Consider the following 25,194-nt stretch of genomic DNA (forward strand, 5'->3'; position numbering starts at 1 on the left):
GTACTAACTGGTTTTGCATTGTGAATATTAAATCTTTTCAACACCTTTTGTATGTACTCATTTTGAGACAATGTTAATTTACGATTTTTCTTGTCTCTAGTTATTCTCATACCAAGGATTTATTTTGCAGCTCCCAAATCCTTCATTGCAAATGAATTTGCCAATTTTCTTTTGAGCACATTTATTTCCTGCATGTTGGATCCTGCAACAAGCATGTCATCTACATAGAATAACAATATAATATAGCTGCCATCATTTTGCTTTTTCAAATAAACACAATGATCAGAGTGACATCTAGTATAACCTTGTTCAGACATAAACTTGTCAAATTTTAGATACCACTGCCTTGGAGCCTGTTTTAAGCCATACAAGATCTTCTTCAACCTGCACACTAGTTTCTCCTTCCCTTTCACCTCATATCCTTGTGGCTGCTGCATATATATCTCTTCCTCCAAATCCCCATGGAGAAAGGTTGTATTTACATCTAACTGCTCAAGGTGCAAATCTTCAGCTGCTACAAGACTTAAAATAGTTCTAATTGAAGTCATTTTAACATCAGGAGAAAATATTTCATCAAAATCAATACCTTTCTTTTGTGCAAACCCCTTCACCACAAGTCTAGCTTTATACCTCTGTTTTCCTCCATCTTCTTCCTTCAGCCTGTAAACCCATTTATTCTTCAATGTAGTTTTTCCTACAGGAAACCTGACTAAATCCTAAGTCTGGTTATGCATTAACGAGTCCATCTCTTCTTCCATGGCTACCTCCCACTTCTTCCTGCTTTCAACCTGCATTGCTGCTTCATAGCATTCGGATTCACCGGAATCAGTCAACAATAAATAATATAATGAAGGAGAGTATCGTTTAGGGGGTCTAATTATCCTGGTAGATCTTCTAACACCACTTTCAGGTGTTTGGGGTGCCTATTGTTGTTGTGGTTGTTGATTATTATAATTTTCAAACACCTTTACTTTTTCAGTGATTTCATCAAGAATTGCGTATTCCTTGTTTTCCTTTTCCTGTTTCTTTTCCTGCAACTGATTCTTATACAAGACCTTTTCATTGAATATTACATCTCTGCTCCTAATGATTTTGTGATTTTCGTAATCATATAAGCGATAACCAAAATCATTAACACCATATCCAATAAAGGTACATTTCTTTGACTTTGCCTCAAGCTTTGTTCTATTTTCTTTATCAATATGGACAAAGACCTCACAACCAAAAGGCTTTAAAATAGAGTAGTTTACCTTTTTACCTGTCCATGCTTCATCTGGAACACCACCATCTAAGGAAATTGAAGGCCCTATGTTTATTGGATAAACAACAGTATCTACAGCATCTTCCCAAAACTGTAAAGGAAATCCTGCATGCAATCTCATGCACCTTGCACGCTCCATGATTGCTCTGTTCATCCTTTCTGACACACCATTTTCTTGTGGTGTTCTTGGAACTGTCTTCTCTCTGCGAATTCCATGCTCTGAACAATACCTATCAAACTCTTTGCTGCAATATTCACCTCCATTGTCTGATCTAAGACACTTCAACTTCTTTCCTGTCTCAATCTCAACCAAAGCTTTCCATTTCTTGAAAGTATCAAATACATCAGATTTATTCTTAATACAATAAATCCAAGTTTTTCTAGTTGCATCATCAATAAAAGTAACATAATAACGAGAGCCACCGATAGATGATACCTGAGCAGGTCCCCATACATCTGTATGCACAAGCTCTAATTTTTCATTCTTCTTTTCTTTCCCAACTCTGAGAAATCTGACTCTCTTCTGTTTTCCATAAACGCAATTCTCACAGAAGTCCAAATCAACATTCTTCAAACCCGGCAACAAATTACTTGAGTGAAGAATATTCATCCCCTTTTCACTCATGTGTCCAAGCCTATGATGCCATAATGCTGCATCTGCTCCTTTGGAAGTTAAAACATTAACAGAGTTAGAAATAGCATTGCATAAATACAATGTACCAACCTTTTCGCCTTTTTCTATTACCAGGGCTCCTTTGGTGACCTTCCAAGCTTTATCTGTGAAAGTTGTCACACAACCTTCACCGCCTAATTGCCCTGTTGAAATCAGATTTTTCTTTAGATCTGGAACATGCCTTACCTCCTTTAATAGCCATTGGTTTCCATTCTACTGTTTTACAAGAACCTTACCCATTCCAACGATTTTACAGGGTTTATCATCACCCAGACGAACTTGTCCAAAATCTCCTTGAACATAGTCATGAAAGTATTTCTTATCAGGTGTGGCATGGAATGAAGCCCCTGAATCTACCACCCAGGAATTAGTAATATTTTCGAAAGAAAGAATCAAAGCATCTTGTAACACCTCACCTGTCACATTTGCTTCATGATTGTTTTCTTGTTGTGCATCTCCTTATTTTCCCTTCCGAGATCTACAGTATTTCTTTAGGTGTCCTTTCTTTCCACATTTCCAGCACACTATCCCCGATCTGGACTTGGATATGCCTTTCCTTGATTTACTGCAATATCCTGAGCTCTTTCCTCTTTCCATTTTTCTTCCTCTAGACTCTGCACTCAAAGCATTTCCCGATGTCTCACCAGAGCTTTTCCGTCACATTTCCTCGCTAAGGATAGCACCGCAAACATCATCAAACTTTAAAGTACTAGATCTAGAAACTGAGTTACTAATGGCCATTACCAAACCATTCCAACTTTCTGGTAATGAGCACAAGAATAACAGAGCTCTAACTTCATCATCAAAGTTTACCCCTACAGAAATTAACTGACTTGTAACTGTATTAAAATCATTTAAATGGTCTGCAACAGATCCACCTTCCGACATCTTCATATTAAATAATCGTTTCATAAGAAATGCCTTGTTTGAGGCCGAGGGTTTTTCATATAGTCTCGACAACGCCTGAATCAAACCCTCTGTCGTGGTTTCCTTCGAAATGTTGAAGGCGACTGACGCAGCAAGGCACAACGTATTGTTCTGAGTGCCTTTCTATCGAGAAAGTTCCATTCTTCGTCTGTCATACCTGTCGGCATCTTTGATTTTCCGCCCAATGGTAGGTATAGATCTTTCTGATACAAATAATCTTCCATCTGCATCTTCCATAGCGAGAAGTTTTGGCTGTTAAATTTCTCGACCCTAAACTTACCATCTTCCGCCATTGCTCCCACTCGAACCAGGAACCCTTCTTTCCTGCGAGTTTATCAGCCAAATAGACCTTCGGCTCTGATACCAGTCGTTAGAAAATTATATATTACGGAGAAATGGAACACATAAAATATTGCAGAAATATAAAGGCAGAAAACGCACAAAACAAGAGAGACACAGATATACGTGGTTCACCCAGTTTGGGCTACGTCCACCCCGAACAACCAGTCCTTCCTTTCTATTATCCAACAAAATGAAGAGACACAACCTACAACAAATCCGTTGTAATATCCTCTGTTTTCTCTCACAGTCTCACCTCTCTGTTTCTCGCTCACAGAATACACTTCTATCACACAGCTTCAAATACAATGCCCTCATACAAAGAGAGGGATTTCCTTCTAGGGCAAAAAACCCTAAACTAAACATAAGTTCTACCGTCAGATCATTCGCCTAATGAACGGCCCAGATTGACTAGAAATTACTATACTTTTACAAGGCAATTTTATAGCTGTTTTTAGCTTCGGGGGCACTGCCCCCAAAAACCCCCGCCAGGGGGGGGCTCCCAAAGGTCGCAGCCGCCCCCCTTTGGACCCCCCCTGCAGCGAATATTTTACGGGCGGTTTCGAACTGGGGTCCAATGTGGCGATACCTTTGAATATAGAATATAATCAGGCTCCACACCCACCAGTGGGGCATCCAAAATCATTGTGACTCGATTTAAAGAAGCCTTGGATTGTTACCTGAGACTATCTCGAGGTTTGGTTAACAAGAAAAAAAAGCTAATCCTTGGATGGAACAATTCTGAAAGCATTATGGTAGAAATCTCCCTTATTCTTGGTTTCCCTCTAGCCAAAAAATGGATACCTTCCCATATCTTGGCCTCCCAATTTCACTAGGTCCTACATATAGTGAAGACTAGGAAGGGGTCCTTCAAAAATTCCACAAAATAATTCGTTCATGGGGAGCAAGGTGGTTAAATGTAGATGGGAAAATAATTCTTATAAAGTTTGTTCTTTTCACCCTTCCCATATATATTGGATCTAGATTGTTGGCTCCTAAAAGCATAATGAATAATATAAGTTGCATGATACAAATTTGTTTATGGCAATGAAAAAAAAGCTCATCTAGTTATTTGGAATATAGTCATACTTCCAAAAAAAATGGTGAGTATTAGCGATCAAATATCCTAACTATATGAATCTGGATCTTGGAGAAAATTTGATATGGAAATTTTTGATAGACTCCAAAGAATGGTGGAACCAGGACTTTATAAGGAAATACTTCCACAAGAACCAATTTCCTAGGTCAGAGGAAGAAAGATGGGAAGGGTCAAGATCCAAAATATGGAACTCTGTAAATCTTCAACCTTGGTGGTTCTAGATTAACTGGGGTGGCAAGTGGGAAATGGATGTCGTGTTAGAATATGGAGAGATGGTATAATTCCAAAGGAACTAATGTGGGTCTCGTCAACAATGAAGGATCTAGAAAGATGGATGGCGATGCAAGGGATTCAAAGGTTAGTAGACATTTTAGCTTGGGACAATAATGGAATCTGGGTGCGATGGATTTGTCCTAACCTCCCCCCATAGTTGGTTTCACCATGGAGGAGATGAGAAAGGCATGGAGGAGATGAGAAAGGCCCTTAAAGGGTTTGCTCTGATTGCCATTGATAGGTTAGATCAAAGAATTTGGGAAAGAGGTAAACACATGTATTATACGGTCAAAGACAAATACAACATCCAAGTGGAAAAGCTACCGCATCTACATGCCTCAAGCATTTGGGCCAAATTGTGGAACATGGATGGTTTACCGAAAATAAACACCTTTTGTTGGGAATTGATTCATGGTAAAATATTAATAATAGAGAACTTAAAAAAAAGGTAGTTTTAGGGCCCATCTTGGTGTGTTCTATGCGGAAACACAAAGGATAACATTGGTCATGTTTTTTGTCCATGTCCCTTCTCCCTAAATTTTTGGAGAGAGGCACTTCAACCCATCATCCATCTTGATGTTATCCCTGCAAGATCGATGAAAATGTTTGAAAATTGATGCTCCCACCCTCCATGGAATTACGAAGCAACTTCAATCATCTCTAGGTGTTGGAATGCTCTCCTAAAATACATCTGTTGGGCAATATGGATATCTCTAAACCATGCCACCTCTAGAGGAATGGTTCCTAATGCCTCTACTTCTGCGTGGAAAGCTTCTCAACTGTTATTTGATGTAGTGTCGGTGAGGAGGTTTGATCCAAGAGGAATGGACAACCATATATTTTGAGGTAGAGAGGGAATAGGTATAGGTTAAAAATCCAATTGAAATCAAAGGAGGCACACTCAATGAGCAAAAGAAACTTGCATATCTCATCCACTTGTATGGAGAACAGTTTGAGAAATGGAAAGAATCATTGGGACAATATCAACTATTATTTGATGGAGTTACGAAAGGAAATCCGGGGGAGGCTAGAGCAGGAGAGGTAATTCTATGCCCCAATGAAAAATCTGGAAAAAAATTTCCTGAGGTCTGGGAGTAGCCACAAATAATTTGGTGGAAAGACTTGGCTTATGGCAAGGATTAAGACTGGATCTAGATGATGGCACCACTCATTTGTCAGTTTTTGGTGATTCCATAATAACTATTGAAAAATGTATCAAGAGGTCCAAACATCATCATTTTGATCTAAGCCCAACCATGCAAATAATAATACTAATGTTGGACAAATTAAAATTTATAGAATTCTTCCATATAAAAAGGGAACTTAAAAAAGTGGTGGATGAACAAGCCAATAAGGCAGTCACCCTGGAGTAAGGAGGTATGAAGGTGGATGAAGGGCCCCCAATCAAATGTCAAGTTCCATGACATGAATTAAATTTATCTTCTTGATTTGCAGGAGTGTCTTAGAGAAGGGTGAAAAAAAATGTCAGAAGGAATCATTGGTGTATTAACTACCTGGATTAAACGATATGCAGAGGAAGGCATAGAGACATGACTGATATATCATCCCCTAGGTGAATAATTATGGTTAAACTTGATAGAAGCTTAGACAGTTGGAAGGAAAGCAGATAAGATTTAATGCGAATGGAATGTGAAGGACCTATACAAGTAGAATTCGAGGTGGATTATCGTCATCCGATTGTGTGGGATTTTTTTTAGATAAGGAAGTTATGGAAAGGAAATTGTTTGCAAGAGGAGAATTAAGAAGAGGCATTAATTTTGAAGTGACCCTCAGTATCGTTAATTTGGAGTTGATATCGGCCATAAGGAGATGGTTGGCCAAGGCCTTTACTATATGGTTAGCTTCACACCCTTCTAGAGACAAAGAAATGGATTTCCCATCTGGAATTGATGCTGGAGGCTAACCTGAGAAATCTTCGTGGGAGTTTAGCTGTGGAATAGAGAAAATGATATTGCGCTTGGGAGGGAAAATCATCTCTGAAGCTAGGTCCCATTTATCTCTTGTGACGAGCCAATTAGAAACTCTTAGGAAGGATATGGAAATTGTGTAGGCTACCTCGAAAGTCGTGATGACAAAAATTGAGAACCTGGATCACAGGGTAGAAAATTCAGAGGGAAAGGTGGAAATAGCAGTCATCTTTGTCTTAAAGGAGGTGTTTGGGCTTCGGGAGGATGGTGATATCAAACACGACAATGGCACTTAGGACACTCCTGCTCAGGAGAATATGGTTCACCTGGACACCCAACAATTGGTTGCACAACTGGAACTAGAGGATGCATGTCTGTTAGCAGAAGTCGAGGCACGAGAGATGGATGAAGCTGGACAACAGGCACCAGATGATGCAAATTAGTTAGTTAACTTATATTTTTTTAATGCAATGAAAGTATGTAATGTTTAATGGGATCTTTTGGCATTTATATAAGAACAATGTAGAAGAAGAAATATGCAAGAAATCCCTAAATATCTTTTTCCTATAGCTAGAGAAATTTTGCAGGGATATGAACTTAATGTTGCTTCTAAATGTATTGGTTCTGGCTAGAACCCAATTTTGTTAATTGAAATATAACCATTACTTAAAAAAAGCATACAAAGAAAAGGTAGAATACTTCCTCTAGATTGTAGTAGAAGAATGAGTTGCAATGAGACAGCTATATAGGAAGTTTTTAATATAATATAAGAACAATGTGAGGTTAAACAAATGGAGAAGATCAACTACCTTCTACAATCCTATGTGATTGATGTTACTTGAATAAAACTTCAATATTTCTTATGTATCACTAGGAAGCTATCTTAAATCAAGCTTTATATGAGGACTTTGAGAGCTAAAAATTTGATTAATAAAAAAGGAGGCTCAATTCATGCATTTTTACCATACTCGGAAAGTAAAAAAAAAATGGATATACACTCAGGCTCAAAGATTTCCCAAAAGGAAGCTATCTTAAATCAAGCTTTATATGAGGACTTTGAGAGCTAAAAACTTGATTAATAAAAAAGGGGCTCAATTCATGCATTTTTACCATACTCGGAAAGTAAAAAAAAAAAGATAGATATACACTCAGGCGCAAAGATTTTCCGAACGCTATCTTGTGCTCAAGAACACTAAATATTGATTACTTCTCTCATTGTGGGTCTACAATGTTCTCTTCAACATGTGCTTTTTTACCGACAAATCATCTGGAAACATAGTATCACAAGATGGCCAATCCCCGTTGTAAATTTGTGAACCTATATCATGTTCCTCACTTAAAATTTCATTGAAGTCTACAGAAGTAGTCCTATTATAAGGTCAATTTTTTAATCAAGTTCCTCATCAAAGGGATGCTTTGATTTCTATCTTTAATGTTAGCATCATTATACTAGAAAATAAAACCATTTATACCATAAGTTCCTCCATTTTCCTATTTATTGTACCAATCTTTTGCAAAAGAAATAATGTTGTGATGGTCTTGAGTTATAACTAGGAGATATTTTATTTTTTCTTATAGATTTGGAACGTCTACACCATCACTATATTTATTGTTATCTTGCAATTATTTATACTTACTTGTAATATGTCATGCTTCCTATATCGAGGCATGGGGATCATGGGAAGGAAACAACCTCGCAACAGGTAAAGAGCGAACAATATCTATATCCATTTAATGTGATTTTTATTATTGTTTTTAAAATTGCATTAAGTTTTTTTTTTTTTGGTTTAAATGCATTGCTTGAATGCCTCAACCCGATGGAGATAGTCAAAAGGACTATGAAAAAGGCAAATAGAGAATTTGTTGAATTGCTTAACTGTGAACCACCGAGGAAAATCAAGAAATGTGCAAATTTTTAATGAAAGAGATACAATGTTTCAATTTGATAATTTTATATGATATGAACACATTTTATTTTGTTTGTATAGGATTATTTGGCACTAACGTGTGACCCTACTCATGAGACCTATATTGGTTACAACAACATAGTGTTAGTGCCACACCATTCTAGTAGGAACCACATACCCATAAGGCTATTTCTGTCTCTGCTTGAGGATCACATCCCCTTGTCTTAGAAAACTCCACCTTATCATGGGGCTCATGACATGCCCTCCCAAGGTGAGGCATTAGATAGTGCATATGATGGTGGAAATGATCGTTTAAGTGATTATATAGATTTATTTCCTAGATTGACACATGTAACTAGCAATGGAACAATGATGGTTACATTATTGGTGAAAGAGAACTGTTTTTCAATAAGGTTACCAAAGATCTTAGGTAATTATGAATGCCTTAAATTTTTCATTTTATCTAATTGAAATGTATATTTCTTCAATTATTTTAATTTTCTGATCAAATCATTTCACAGAAAACATAATGCTTTGTATGCATCTTATTGGGAAGGTCATAGATATTTTTGGTCCCACCATACACACATGGTGGACTGTTCAAAATGAAAATGTGAAAAATCATCTTATGGACTATTTGGAAGGCCTATTTGGTGATTCCTTCAACAAAAGTCGAGTCGCCTCATAGTTTGGAACTTATTTAAAATATATGAGGGAACAATATAGGGTTGCTTTGCTAATAAACCCTAAGTACAAGTATCCTCCAATGATTCCACCATGGGAGTGGAAGAATCTATTGGAGGATTCAAAGGAGAAGAGAATGAGAAAAGAGGGAAAGACACCACTTGGTCTAGGAAGGTATATGATATTTGAATTAAATTAATTGTATAATTTCCATTAATTCTACCTATAAATTGCAATACCTGACCTATTAATTTTTTTTTGTAGTCTCCTAGACACATCTAAAGCATCTAAGACAAGACTTGAAAAACATAGTTAGCATAAACTTGGTTAGGGAGGTTACATGAAACTAAAATCATGGATTGTACATACCAAAACATTAAACCATATCCTTCCTGTGATGTTAGGTCCCTATAATACTAGTAATTACCCCATTACTATTGTAGTTGTATCCCTTATTAATATTGTTGTGCCCCTATTGTCCCCATATTGTTATTGTTGTGCCCCATAGAATCCCTCTATTGTTATTTTTGTGCCTTTATATTATTATTGTCAGGTCGGATGGGTTATATTGTGACTCCTTAAACTCCTATATATAGAAATGAGGTTTTGTCATTTGAATCATCAAATAATCATTTATTTGTGTAATGTAAAGGAGGTTGCCCCCTCGAAGAGGCTAAATTCTAAGGCGTTGATCTATCTTTTCTATCTTTTTGTGAGCTAGTTTCATAACATTTGGTATCAGAGCTTTGGATTCTAGGGTTTCACTACTCCAAATAGGTCATCGTGGCATTTTTTCTATAACTTTTTTTATACGACGTTTCAGAAGCGAAAAAAAAAACCCATTTGAGATGAAATCACACTGAACCTCGGGTCCGAATTTTAGAGCTTTTCGCACTGTATTTGCGGAGATATGATTTGAGGAAGGTGGTCTTTTTGCAGACTCCTGAATTACATTCCAAACAGGTGACCTGGGGAAAATCGTCATAACTTTCTCTCTAAGCATCGGATTGAAATTTCGTAAGAAGGTACAAAAAGAGGACAGACTGTAGTTTCTTATATATATTTCTTAGAGCCAAAGGTCAAAACAGGTACACGTGGCACATCGTACAAGTTAGCTCTACTGAACTAGTCTATAATTAGGTCTCTGTGGGATATTTGGCATAACTCTACATTGGAGAATCCAATTTGGATCAGACTGGTGGCATTGGAAAGAGGACACAAAGGGCTACTGTGGGTCACAATTTCAGAACCGGATGATCCGAAATTACAAAGATACATCAGAGGCAATATCGAGCTCCTACAAAGTGAAAAAAGGTGTGTAAATTTTTTTAAATTTTTGCTTAAGCTTGGTTTGAAAAATTATTTTGAAGGAATTCAAAGGGCATAGTAGAGCATTATTATTAGTAATTGATGCCCCGATGAAAGAAAATGAAAACACCTAGTAAGCAACCTGAAAGCTCTAGCATGAATCATGAAGAAGAGGAAGAAATGCTACATGATATATCAAAATTACAAGACCAAGTGCAACAAATTTCACTCTCACAAAAGTTAACAGAAGCTAAGATAAATGGCGTGGAATCTAAGATAAATGGCATGGAAGCCAAGATTGATGATTTGAAGGCAGATTTGACAAATTTTCTACAAGAAATACTTACTAATGGTGAAAGGGTAGTAAAGGAAACTCATGATGCGAACAAAAGAAATGTTAATCATGATTTCATAGACTCTAATGTTGGATCGAAGACCCACCATATTCCAAAAATCGATATGAGGAAGTTTGATGACAAGGGTCCTGCAACATGGATATTACAGATGGAGCAATCTTTCGATCTTAATAATGTGCAAAACACACAAAAGGTACGTATTGCAACTTTATATTTGGAACCAAATCAGTTTGTATGGTGTTGGGCCGTTAATATGCCATTGATATTATCACTTGTGAACGCTTATTCCACCCATTTCTACCATTCTTCATCAAGTCATTTGTCATAATTTATCATATAATTCTATTTTACGATGATTTATGCTCTTATGTAAAAATATTATTTCTTCTCCTTTATTTCTAATAAATTGATGATTATGCATGATTTTATCAATGATAGTTTTAATAAATCATTTGTAACATTATTCATCATTTTTAGCCTCTAAGATAATTTCCAGATTGAATATTTGATCATTAAAAGTGCCAACTCAGAAATTCGCTAGAATAAGAAGTGACAGTTTTATGGTTGAGATTCTGAGCAAATGAAGCAGAATCTAGAAAATCCGGAACATGGGTTTTGTCCAGAACGGACCCAATTAACTTTATTGAAGAATGGTTTGCCCAAATTTGGCTTGTACTGAGATAAATACAGGGTTCTTTGAGCACAATTTTCTCAGATTTGTTGTTGCGGCCGTCCTCCAAATCTCAGCTGCAAAGCCAAATTCGCCTTGCTCTTGTTGATCAATTGGTTAGAAGCAAACCAATTTTGTAATAGAAATCATGTTGTACTTATCTTTATTGTAACTTCTCTCTGATCTCTCTCTATTTAAATGAAAACAAAGATCATAGAGGGGGATGGAAAAATGATGAAGAATTAGAGATTCAGAATTGAGGATGGCAGAGAGAATGGATAATGGCTGAGAGATGGAGAGATTTCTTGTTGTAATCCACTACAACTCTGCTTTGATATTTTAATATAAATCTAGTTTCCATTCCATCGTTGATCCTGAAGTAACCCAGTAGCATCCACTGGCGGCTAAGGGCCCAACCTCTGGTGGAGTATGCTGCTGCTGCTATATATTATATTTTTGGTTTATGCGTGGTTTTGCTTATCAGCTTTATTTGGTAATCTGGTATGTTCTATTATTTTACATCACAGCTCTGTCACGTAATCTCATTTTCTGAGACAGAAGTATCATATCGATTTCGCAACGCATTGCTGCTTCTTTAAGTGTTGATATAAATGGTTTTTACAGGATACCGTTGTTGATCAATTATAGAATATCTGTGTTGTAACATTTGACCATTGGTATTACTGAATTCATCTTGGAAATTATATTTCCTTACGATTGTTGAACTTATAAACGTTGTTGTTCCATTCTAAAAAGACAATCGTATTATTTATAAGACTGATAATTGGATTACCAGATCAGATTACCATTAAGGTGTGCCGTGTGTTACGTTGCTGTGTATTTCTATTTGGCTTTCAAGCGCTGTTCTATATTTCATTTCTAATTAGTTGCCATTCTATTTCCATTTGCTGTCCGATTTATTCTTAGAGTAAAGGTTGTTATCTGATTCCTGTAGGATACGATTGCTACATTTATTTCCTTAGACTAAGGTTTTGCTATTAATTAAATGTTGCTATTGATTTGGCTTTGTTGTTGTTCATTTTCATTAATTAGAGTTTGCTGTTCAGATTCCTTTAATTACAGTTTGCTGCCCATTTACTTCGTTGTTCATTTCCGTTGGTTAATTGCAAGAGTTTGCTTTTAAAGAGTTTTCCTAATTTACTTTCAATAGTAGCTTTAGTTCAAATTCTATTTCCTTTTAATTGCTTTAATGCAGGGCTGTCAACTGTAGAGAACATTGGTTACTGCTTCCTCGTTCTCAGATTGATTGTCTTGTTCTAGTTTGATTTCAATTGTATCAATCTCTAGAGGAATGAGTTATTGCTACTATATCCTCGATTGATGTTTGCTGAGTGAATAGTTGAATTTCAGAGCATTTGAGTTTATGTTGTTGTAGTTAGATTTCTTTTCAAGCATTCATTTACTCTTGTATTTTGAGCACTGTACTACATCTTTCATAACATTACTCTTGAGTAAATAGCCACCTCAAACTGAGTACACTCTTGAAATAAAAAGTCGTCCCTGGGTTGACAATTAATGTGAAGGTAATTAGGAGTTAAAAAGACACCTTTTTATCGCTTGACATTTTGGCGCCGTTGCCAGGGAGAGTGTAGCCATTTTAAAGAGTAGTGTGCATCTGATGAGTGCTTGTTAGGAAAGAGTTGGGTATTAAAAACGGAAGGTAAGAACCTGCGTACAGAGCATGTAGAAGCCCTGCTCCCCCGCCCGCTTTCCAACAGAACTGTTAAAGAACTTAGGGTAAATGTTTGAATTTTTGTGTGAATGATTAAAAAAAAATTAGAAACTTTGAAAAACAAATCTCATGATTTCACTTAAGTGGTGATGTAAGCACCACCCATTTCACTAACCAATTGACAGGAACATTTGAAGAAGGAGCCTCAAAGAAACACATGAAGAACATCTTCTATTATGGTAAGAAATGACTCACATTTCTACTTTTGAATTTCCTATCAAAGATCTAGGAGGAGTGACACAAATGCACATAATTCCCCCATCTTCTCTACCAAATTTTCATGGCTTGACAAATGAAGATCCAAATACATTCTTATTTGAGTTCGAAATACTTTGTAGAGGATATGATTATTACACTAATGATCAAAGGTTGAAAGTGTTTCCTCTTACTCTAAAAGGAGCAGCTCTCCGATGGTTTATGAGCCTAGGTGGGAATTGCATCCAAACATGGGAGGACATGAAGAACATATTCTTGAAGAAGTACCAAGACTATTGCAAGGCCAATGAAGATATTTTCAATATGATACAAGGGGAACATGAAAGCTTGGAGGACTATGTGGATCGATTTCAATACAACCTTCAAAAATCAAAACATAAGTATTTGGAGAAAGAGATCTTAGAAACACTCATTCTTAAAGGAATCAAAGATGAATTTTTAAAAATATTAAATTTGATAGGAAAAGGTGATGTTTTTCAGTTGTCATATAATGATGTTTGTGAGTTGTGCATAAGGAATTCAAGAGGAATCTCCAAGGCTGGTAAGAATTCTAGAAATGTTTGTTCTTTTTTTCCAAATTTGCTACAATAATAGGAGACAAGAGCTAAAATCAATGCTTAATTTGAAAATTTTAAAGTTGATTTTATTAGTTCTCTAAGTGAAAAATTGGATGTTTTGCAGGTTCATAAAAATCAAGAATTTGATGAAGTGTTTTTCACTCATGACCGAAAGGAGCATACCATAGATGGTTGTTCTTCCTTATTTAATTTGGAAGTGGCATATCAAAGAGATGGGGAAGTTGCAACAAGGTCAATAGGTATGGTTCAAAACACTTCCTCTTCATTCTCTTACTTGCATAATCCATTATGGAATACTAATGTGTTAGGGCAGCCATGTCAATTTCAATATAACCACCAATCTTGTCTACAAGTTGGGCATGGTTCACCTTATGATTACATGACTACTCTTCCTCATCTTGTAGCACAAACATATTCTCCATATTTTTCACTAGCTCTTCCACAACATCCTGCTTGCATAACAAATTCATCCACTCAACCCAACCAACCACATCATCACAATGCTCCATTCCTTACACATTTTCCTGCTCAACTAATTCCACACCCTCACCATAATAAACCAGTACAACATGCTTACAATGTTGAACTGCAAAATTTACCCACCCTTCCCACCCATTCTATCTCACATGCGCCATTAGAGAAAACTTACAATGAGATTCAGAATGTTTCAAATTCAAGAGCTTCTACAATCATACCAATCTTCCATAGCTTCTACAATTTTTGAATTTGAAACATTCTGAATCTCATTGTAAGTTTTCTCTAATGGCGCATGTGAGATCAAGAAAGTAACGGATACATTGAAGATTGGTTTCACTCCATCATTTGTTTCCAACATCACTCTATGCTTCAACAATTTTTGACTCCACCTTTTTAAGGGAAGTTGGCTTCTCATACCCTAATATCCATTAATATGCATCTTTCAAATTTGGGTATGTGCATACATGAAGCCCTATTTCGAAAATGGTTCCATTGGAAGTACTCATATACGTAGTCATATTCATTTTTCAGATCAAAGTAGGTTAGTGTAAAAATAAATAAATAAAGAAATAAAACAAAACACATTTATTTATTTATTTTTGTAAAACTAGTTGTTTTTTTGTTGCAACACGCTATCGAAATCAACATCGGTGATAATTTTTTTAATTCATTTGTGTATGTAGATGAATTAAAATGGAAATAATAGTTCTACAAACACTCATATTCATTTTTATCACCAATTTGAAAAAATGCTTGAATATCACATTTTTTTGGCTTGCGGGCTTGATGGAATTTTTGAAAACACAGTCGGGACAGTCATGTTTTGAGGGACCAAAATGAAATATTTTTAAAACATGTTTCTATTCTAAGTAGCCATTGATGTCTACTTTCCAATCCAATTTGAATTACTCAATTTGGATTTGAAACGAAAAAGTTAGAACCAAAACATTGACAGGGTGTCTAGCAGGAAGCTAAAGAACAGAGTTGGGACAGTCGATTTTTGAAGGCTTAAATGAATGAATTTTTAAAACCTATTTCTATGGTAGATTCCCCTATGAATCTAGTTTACAATTCAATTGAACCACTCATTTTCGATATCGTATGGGGAAGTTATGATCAAAATACTGACTGTCTATCGTAAATCAGCGCTCTTAAAACTCTGTCTTTCTGGTTGTTCCTTACAATATTTGACCTATAAATTATTTTTTCTTCAAAATTTGTTTCTATTGGAGATAAATAAATGAATCTACTTTCATTTCCAATTTGAATCATTCGAATCCGACATCAAACGAAAAATTTATGCTTGAAATATCCACTGTTGGTCTAAGCTGGGTAATCAAAAATGACTTTGTTATGCAGGTTGTTCTAACTAAAATTGACATATCATATCATTGAATATTTAAAACACCTATTTCTATGGGAGATAAAACTTTTAATTATCTCTCATTTGGCTTTGAAATCACTCAATTTCGACAAAAAACAAAGAAGTTGTGATTAAAACACTGCAGGTTAGCATGATTGGCCACTACTCTCCCGCAAATGACAGATAAATTTTACTTTGTTATTTTCTCAATGGATTTGTTATACAGAGTAAATACTTATTGTTTTTTTGCATAATTCTTGGATTAGGGGAGCCCGATCACCTCTCTTTCTCCATGATTTAATGTTTTATTGTAGGTAGACACTCGTTTTTTGCAGGTCCTGGGAAAATAAAGAAGGTCAATTTATGGACGAGTGATTTTTGAAAGAAATTTTATGAAACAAAGGAATTTCATCCAATTCATTACCCAACAGATTCATAATAGAAGAAATGAAGAATTGATTTCCATTTGAAGATTTATGTCATGTCACTGCTGCCAAAACATTTTTCGAAGAGATCATTTTTTTGACATAACATCATAGCTGTTGTAACTTAATTTATTTACATACTGTTTTTAAATAAAATGTTGATTCTTTTCTGATTTCTCTTATATTTTTTGTTTCAGGTGTTGCTTCATTTGAACTATAACTCATCATCAACATCAATATAGTGAACAACTAATTCATTCTTTGCGTGCTTGCATTTTATGCTTGTGCATTTTGCTGTTCCTTTTCTGAAGGGACAACATTTGTGTGCATTTTTGTTGTTCATTTTCCAAAGGGATAACATTTTCGTTTTGTTGTTCTTTTTTCAAAAGAACAACACTTTTTGTGTCAACCGTTCCTTTTTCACTTTCATTTTGCTGCTCCTTTTCACGGTTCATTTTGCTGTTCCTTTTCCACGGTTCATTTTGTTGTTCATTTTCCACGGTTCATTTTGTTGTTCATTTTCCACGGTTCATTTTGTTGTTCATTTTTCAAAGGAACGACACTTGCATTTTTGTTGTTCCTTTTCCAAAGGAACAACACTTTTCATTTTTGTTGTTCCTTTTCCAAAGGAACGGCACTTGCGTTTTTGCTGTTCCCTTTCTAAAGGAACGACACTTTTCATTTTTGGTGTTCTTTTTCCAAAGGAACAACACTTGCGTTTTTGTTGTTCCTTTTCCAAAGGAACGACACTTTTCATTTTTGCTGTTCCTTTTCAAAAGGAACGAAACTTGCGTTTTTGCTGTTCCTTTTCCAAAGGAACGACACTTTTCATTTTTGTTGTTCTTTTTCCAAAGGAACGACACTTGAGTTTTTGCTGTTCATTTTCCAAAGGAATGACACTTTTCATTTTTGCTGTTCATTTTCCAAAGGAACGACACTTGCGTTTTTAATGTTCCTTTTTCAAAGGAACGACACTTTTCATTTTTGTTGTTCCTTTTCTAAAGGAACGACACTTTTAGTTTTTGCTGTTCCGTTTTCCAAAGGAATGACATTTGCATTTTCACACTTTTTTTATGTGTATTTTTGCTTTTTGGTGTGAATTTCCTTTGTTGTTCCCTACACGGAACACCACTTTTTGAGTGTTTTTGCTGTTCCTTTAAAGAAACAACACTTTGGGAATATTTTTGAGAGCAACCCTTCTTTCCTCTTGTGGGATTATTCCTAATCCATCTCAACCACATTTTACTGATTCCCTTTCATGGCATGAAGTACACTACTTTTATGAGGACAAGAATTATGGATTCTTTTGAAGCAAGTTAATATCATTCACGTTATGATCTTTAACAGGACAACTCCTTGATGATAGAATCTTTTCAAAAGGGACACAATTATTTATATACTACTTTACTGCATTGTTTTCTGCTGTACATGATACTGATTGATCATCTTAATACCATGCTGGTTCCACCCTTCCTGGTTATAATCTTCTCTGTCTGTAATAAATGAGATTATGGGTATATTTTTTTCTATTGACATGTTCAACTTCTTCCACCATCCCTGCTCTTAAGGAGTACTGAGCCTCCCTCTTTTTATCATAAAAATGTGTAATAACAACAAAATTTTGTTCGCAGATGGAGGATAGGGGGTCTCATTACGAGCCAGCCTACCATGTTCATAAGGCTGTAACAGAGTGACATTCCCATTATGGCCACCACACCAGGGTTATGATCCATTGGATAGCCAAATTATCCTTGGAACAGGAGGTCTCATCACGAGTCGGCCTGATCACTTTTGCTACATCCCAGTGAATGGCAGTGTGGTTATCTGGTTACCATGCCAGCACACTGATCTCTTCTGTAGAACAACAATGTAACTCTCCATTTATAAATTGAGGATCCTGGCTCATATGGGTTAAAAAGCAACCCTGTCGAGGCTATGGACGCCTGCTGGCAGCAGAGGCTCTGCTTATGGTATTGAAGTTATATATTATCGTCAATTATTACTATAATACCCTTTTCTTATTCTTTCTTTTTATCAGAGAAGTTATTTCCTTAATTTTTTCCCTGTTTTGAACCTTTATGCATGAGAAATTGTTTTATGATCAATCACATCATTTTTCAGCTAGAACACCATCAGTAAAGCATCTTTTTGGCATATTGTTGTTCTTTTTTCTTTTTCATAACTTATCATCAATCCAAAGTGTCCTATCTTTTATTCATAACTATCTTTACACACTCTGCTCTCATTATAACCATAACTCTCACTGTCCTATCATTGATATGTGTACTCTGCTTCATTTACTGCTATATTATTCATTCCCTTGCCTTGCCGTCGGCACAACTCCTTTCATATACTTTATGGTCATGGAATCCCTTTTCCAATTAGAGGGGGGAATGTATGCATCATGAGATAACATGCACTCTGTCATAACTTGTTGATTTGACAAAAGTTTTCTGATTGCAATTTTTGCATGCATCTTATATGTTGCTATTCAAAACTAACACTGTGGATTCAAGAACATTGTATGCAAAATAGTGATTTGTTTACAGGAGAACAACAAGTATGGGGGCAGAACTCTATTCGCAGCATGACTACACTATTGCAACTAACAGAAGAGGCTCGAGCAACTTGCAATGTGAACAATTCTTCAGACATGATGTGCTTGCCTGGATTCCACCTTTTGCATCATTTTCAGCACCAACTCTATCTACATCAGCTTCAACAAATGCCAATCCATATATGTCATTCTGGAGGTAAAACTTGAGGTAAAATAGCATAATTTTCTGATTTATTACGAATTTAGGAGAATTTAATGAAAATCCATTGAGCATTATTTATCATCCTTCATTCCACATCTTTACCACTTCCCATTTTTTCAGCAGCATATCATCTTGGGGGAGTGCTGCTTTCATTCATTTCTTTCTTATAACCATGTCATTCATAGTCTTTATCATCCATTGCTATTCTTATTCATTCTCAACACCTCCCTTATTCCATGTTGTTTTACACCAAGCATAGCATTCAACAGATGGTAGCAACTACCTCTATTTGTTTTCTAGCATCGCATGAGGGCATGCTAATTTTTCAGAGAGGGGGAGGAATTTCTACGCATGATGGATGTTTTCTATTTTCTTTCTCATTTAAGGCATACAATTTCAGTGCAAAAATTGATTTCCATAATATTTTAAAAAACTATGAACTCAATTCTTGTGATCTCTGGAAAACACAGACATATTATTAAACTACACATACCCAGATAATTTCAAGATAAATTGGTTCATAAAATTTCAGAAATCATGCACTCTCACCTACAGCCATTTTGTTTATATCTCATGATCCGTGCATCAAAATGATCTGATTTTTGGATCATAAAGGCATTCATATATTACAAATCTACTTGCAACATTTCAACAAAAGCTGGTTTGTAGTTTTTGGGAAAATGGTTAATGAAGCTTGTTGTCACTTATTAGGCCGATAGGCCTTCCTTTGGAACAGACTTTCGTCGTTCCTTTGGCTCTCGTGCTGACACCTGGCATCGGATTCTGAATGGCTCCTTTGTTCCTCATACTGACACGTGGCATCGGATTCCAGGAGTTTTTCAGTCTCGTGCAGCGGGACAGTTCTGCGAGGAAGTGGTTCTGCGAGGGAATGGCGGGTGTCTTTTCCTTCGTTATACCAACACATGCAAGACTCTGCTGATTTTTAGTTTTCATCTGCAAGATTGACTTTAAGGGCAGGAGGGGGAAATTAGGGTTTTGGGTATACAGATCTCATCTTCGCCTGGAACGAGCAGCAAGGGCAGAGAGAGTGCGCGGAGGAGGGAGGGGGGCGCCATGACATCCTTAAGCAGAGAGCTCGTTTTTCTCATCTTACAGTTTCTTGATGAGGAAAAGTTCAAAGAGACGGTGCACAAGTAAGTTGGTTTTTTTAACATACATTTCTCAAATCCTCTTTTGGTGTTTTGTTTTTTGTTGAGTGGGTATTCTGCAAATGAGAAGCTAATGATATTGTTGTGCATGGCATGGTATAATAATAACAGGTTGGAGCAGGAATCGGGGTTTTTCTTCAACATGAAATATTTTGAAGATCAAGTACAGGCGGGAGAATGGGAAGAGGTGGAGAGATACCTGTCCGGTTTCACAAAGGTGGACGACAACCGTTATTCCATGAAAGTATTCTTCGAGATCAGAAAACAAAAATATTTGGAAGCTTTAGACAAGTAGCCATTTCCTTCTTTCTTAAGGTGCTTTCTCGCCAGAATGCAGAGATGAGTGAGATTGAAGTATTGGTATGTTGAAAATAAAAAATTATCATTTGGGTATTCACAGGCAAGATCGGGCTAGAGCTGTAGAGATATTGGTGAAGGATCTCAAAGTCTTTTCTTCATTCAACGAAGAGCTGTTCAAAGAAATCACGCAGCTTCTTACCCTGGACAACTTCAGGTACGTTCTCTTATTTATATTTTGGCGGTTTTGGCTGTTCGAGTGGGAAAGAAGCCTTGAAATCATGCATCGGCTTTCGGAAGTCCTGTATAGTTGGAGTGAGTTGGATTGGGTACAGTTGGAGTGACTTCGATTTGGTATTTTGTAGGGAAAATGAGCAGTTGTCTAAGTATGGGGATGCAAAGTCGGCCAGGACCATTATGCTTATAGAGCTAAAGAAATTGTTAGAAGCTAATCCTCTGTTCCGTGACAAACTCACATTCCCGGCCTTCAAAGCCTCAAGGCTCCGAACACTGATAAATCAAAGGTAGGGTGCTTTTTTATGTTCAGCAGTTCATGGAGGCCTCTGGCTGATCTCTGTTCCTTTTGGTTTTGAACTGGTCAAGATGAATGTTTTTAGCACTCATTAACTACATACTTCAGAAAATTCAAATAATGAATTACTAATCAGACAATGAGAATTCTCTGTTTTTGTTATGCCTACTGTTTATTTTTGGGAACAGGGGATTCGATAAAAGTACTAACATAACAAAGTGTGCCATTGGCCTTTTTGTATCCAGCCTCAATTGGCAGCACCAGCTTTGCAAAAATCCCCGACCTAATCCTGATATTAAGACCCTGTTTCTCGATCATACATGCACACCACCAAATGGGGCCCGAGCACCAACGCCTTCAACTAACCCACTTGTGGGTACACTTCCAAAAGGAACAGTGTTTCCTCCTATTGCCACCCACAGTGTGAATCAACTGGTAAATTTGTTTTGACGGTCATGCAGCCATGATTTCAACAAATACATTAGTTTAATTGATTTTTTTTTGTTTCCACAAATCATTAATAATGTGTTCGTTGCGTCTTTTTGATATGATTTCAACCTTTCCAGCCTGCTGGTGCTTCTTCCGGCGGTCTTTCGGGATGGATGGCAAATCCTAATCCTGCTGCTGCACACTCTGCTGGACCAGTATCTCTTGCACCACCCCCAAATGCAGGTTTGCTTAATTTACTATATTTTGTAAAATGCTCTTTAGTAGGCTAATACCATGTTATCTCTTGGAAAATTTGTATGGCATTCTTGAATGTTATTGAGTAGCAACAGTATTTTGTAAAATTCTCTTTAGTAGGCTAACATCATGTTATCTCTTGCAAAAATTGTATGGCATGCTTGAATCTTATTCAGTAGGAACAGTGGAAGAAGATATACTAGTTTGTCCTTTCAAGTGGGGTGATTTAGTAGGCTCTTTCTGTTCATATATGTCAGAAATATGTTTCTTTTTTCTATAACACGAATTTTCCTAACAGAGCATATTTTGACTTCTCATTCTGTGAATGGCATCAGCGGCTTTCCTAAAACGACCTAGAACTCCACCATCAAATGGTCCTGCTGTAGACTATCAATCTGCTGATTCTGAACACCTCATGAAGCGCATCCGGGGTGGTCAGTCGGAGGAGGTACATACAGAGCATTTATTAAGATCGATATTGGATTATATGATGGATTGAAATTGTCTGCCTGCAGTCCATGTGTTTATTACTTTTAATTGAGTCACAACTTAATGCTAAATTCTCTTGTACTTTTTGTTTGTTTCAAGTTTCTTGGCTTTTCTACCAGGTCCATTGACTGTTGTATGTGATCGATTTTGAGTAGGATATATCAGTTATTCTACAGGGATTGCTTTTCCACAAACTAAGAATGCTCACTTTCTAATTGTAGGTGACCTACCCAGGCCCAGGCCCAGGTCATCCTCTTAACATGTACTCACAAGATGACCTGCCAAAGACTCTGGCAAGAACTCTCAATCAGGGTTCAAATGTTATGAGTCTGGATTTCCATCCTCTGCAGCAAACAATTTTGCTAGGTGATTTCAAATTCCATTCAATGCAGTTCTTCATTCAAATAAATTCTTAAATTCAATTTGGAAGCTGTACCGTTTCTCTTTATAAGTATGTTCACACTGGCTAGTGGTTCAAATTTGGATTGCTGACTTTATCGATCAGTTGGAACAAACGTTGGTGACATTGCAATTTGGGAAGTGGCATCTCGTGAAAGATTAGCTTATAGGACCTTTAAAGTTTGGGAAGTTTCGGCCTGTTCGATTCAAATGCAGGTAGATGATTTTTTCATAAATTAGTTCTGTAATTTAAATTGGAAAAATTGTACATCTATGAATTGATCTTCAAAATATTTTAGAGTTCTTTCTCGAGTTGATCATTAGCACAGGCGTTAGGTAAACTCTTATACATGTTTTTTTATTTTTTCATAGGCTGCTCTTGTGAAAGATCCAGCTGTATCAGTGAATCGTTGTATCTGGAGCCCAGATGGGGCAGTCCTTGGTAACTTAATCTATACTCTGTATTCTTTAATAAGATGTTTTGACATCATTTCCTCCTTTAAAGTTTATATAACAATGTGAGTGATTTGTAATAATGCCATTTACAAATGTCTCTGGTCTACTTTTGGTTGGTTGTGCACCAAAACAATGGTGTACCATGTGCTATTTCCCCTATTCATATACTGACATGCCTGCATTTGCGTTCATAGGAGTTGCGTTTTCCAAGCATATAGTTCACATATATTCTTATACTGTGGCAGGCGATTTGAGACAACATCTAGAGGTTTGATTACATACTTAAAGACCAACCTGTACATGCTTGTAGCTCTGTAAAATTAAGTTTGTATTGAAAGTATAATTTATTAACATTGATATGATTTATACAGATTGACGCACATACTGGTGGTGTGAATGATATTGCTTTTTCACACCCTACCTCCCAGCTATGCATAATTACATGTGGGGATGATAAGAACATCAAGGTAATCTGCTTCATCAGATATGTCAGACTCATTCTAATAGTTGTTGTTTACTTACTCTGTGTATGATTTTTTTTTGTCTGTGCTTGTCTGTGCTTGTAGGTGTGGGATGCAGTAACTGGTCGAAAGCAGTACACATTCGAAGGTCATGAAGCACCCGTCTATTCTGTTTGCCCTCACCAGAAAGAAAATATTCAGGTACTTTGTTCCTTGAGACCTGAATAATATATGTGAATTACAGTTGAATTTTCACGACAAAAATATGCATACCATTCAAAAGCCTCTCCATTTCCTCAAATTCTCCATTATAAACTGTCAATAGTTAATTAAAAGGTCAATACTGAGAGTCCACTTGAACAAAATAAGAATTAAGTGACAGAGTTAGCATGTGGTGTCAAAATCAATTCATAACTTTACACAGACTTACAAGCAGAATAGCTCATGTTCATCACTTTACACAGATTACAACAAGCATTGCTTCAAACGCACCAAATGCCCAATCTCTCAGCTATACAACAGATTATAAATCTATAAAGAATTTAGTTTTACTCCACCCCAATAAGGTGTGGAATGTTATATGCACAAGCCAGTACAACTGTTTATAGTTCATCACTTGAGTTAATTGCTCAACGCCATGTTTAGTGTGAAATGGATGTTATTGTTAAGATGCTATGCTGAAAGAGCTCACTTTCTTTGGTGTTGCAACCACAAGTGGAGCTCCTGGAGAATTTGTAATAACAAATTTGTCATGCATAAATTTGCTATCCACACTGGATTCATCTTTTGGAACAATCTTGTAGCAATAGCAGCTTTTTAGCCCATTCTGGCCCTTGTAACACACATGTCGTTGTTTTTTACTTGCCGGAAGTTCCAGATGACAGAAAATTTGCCAAGAGTGGCAACTAGATGGTACTCCTGCCTTCCACTCTCAGTAACCTGCAGTGATGAAGAGAATAGATGTCAGAAATTAGTACACTTGAAGAGCTAATAAAGGTTATATTGCAGGCCAACGGTCCTGTAAGGTTCAATTGCTACATGTTATGAAGTTGAAGTCATTTTTTGTGTACCTTATCCCTTCATAGACAATTGCTAACTTTTAATACATTATTATTTGTTTATAGTGGTCATATTCAAGAAGCATATGGCCAAATTTTTGTGTAACTGTAAGGCCATGTTTGGAATTTGTGTTTGGGAGAATCGAATGTAGTGGAAGTTAGAGACATAGAAACTTTGTATAGAAAATACATGATTTCTCACAGCTGTCATCTTCTGCATTCTCTGATTATCGCTACTTATACTCAACATTCAATGGTTATGGTCAGCTGTTTGATGTGGAGTAGTCTTCTCATGACGGTACAGCTCCAACACTTCCAGTGTCGAAATTGGTTCGCGCTATTTCTCTTTTGAAAGGATATACGCAGATTACATAATTGATCTTAGTTAATTCGAATCTATATTATCTGGATTCGTAAGCCCAAATACAAGACCTAATTGCTTTTACAGTAATTTGAATCTACAATTCCTGGAGTAGTATTTGGCGGTTCTGTGGTTATCTCTGTTTGCAATTTCATGACTAAGCATTACTTCTGTCTACAGATACTTGTATGGTGTGATGTTAATAATTATCGCAGACGAGTTGGTTATACTACCAATTGCATTCCTTATTTCACAAGATTTCCCAAAATACTTTGAAAAATATAATACATGA

General features: G+C 36.4%; 1 protein-coding gene across 3 annotated transcripts; it reads left to right on the forward strand.

Annotated features, from left to right (window-relative positions):
• Positions 1–19,853: 19,853 nt before the first annotated feature.
• Positions 19,854–24,975, forward strand: LOC149190061 (protein TOPLESS-RELATED PROTEIN 2-like). Of its 3 annotated transcripts, none has more exons than XM_089412013.1 (14): positions 19,854–20,150; positions 20,277–20,456; positions 20,566–20,679; positions 20,828–20,986; positions 21,240–21,429; positions 21,561–21,666; positions 22,014–22,126; positions 22,389–22,533; positions 22,673–22,782; positions 22,939–23,008; positions 23,217–23,290; positions 23,394–23,489; positions 23,589–23,684; positions 24,199–24,318. In XM_089412013.1, the coding sequence occupies exons 1-14, from the start codon at positions 20,071–20,073 to the stop codon at positions 24,301–24,303; spliced, it is 1,638 nt and encodes a 545-aa protein (XP_089268139.1). In that variant the 5' UTR covers positions 19,854–20,070; the 3' UTR covers positions 24,304–24,318. The 3 variants fall into 3 exon arrangements, with proteins under 3 accessions (XP_089268139.1, XP_089268138.1, XP_089268140.1); XM_089412012.1 differs by lacking the exon at positions 24,199–24,318 and adding an exon at positions 23,948–24,136; XM_089412014.1 differs by lacking the exon at positions 24,199–24,318 and adding an exon at positions 24,809–24,975 and having other exon boundaries at positions 19,856–20,150.
• Positions 24,976–25,194: the final 219 nt, after the last annotated feature.

Source organism: Pinus tabuliformis, chromosome 3_1 (assembly GCF_031772625.1).
Source record: "Pinus tabuliformis cultivar Carrire ecotype Pingquan chromosome 3_1, CPIR1, whole genome shotgun sequence".
Lineage (NCBI taxonomy): Eukaryota > Viridiplantae > Streptophyta > Pinopsida > Pinales > Pinaceae > Pinus > Pinus tabuliformis.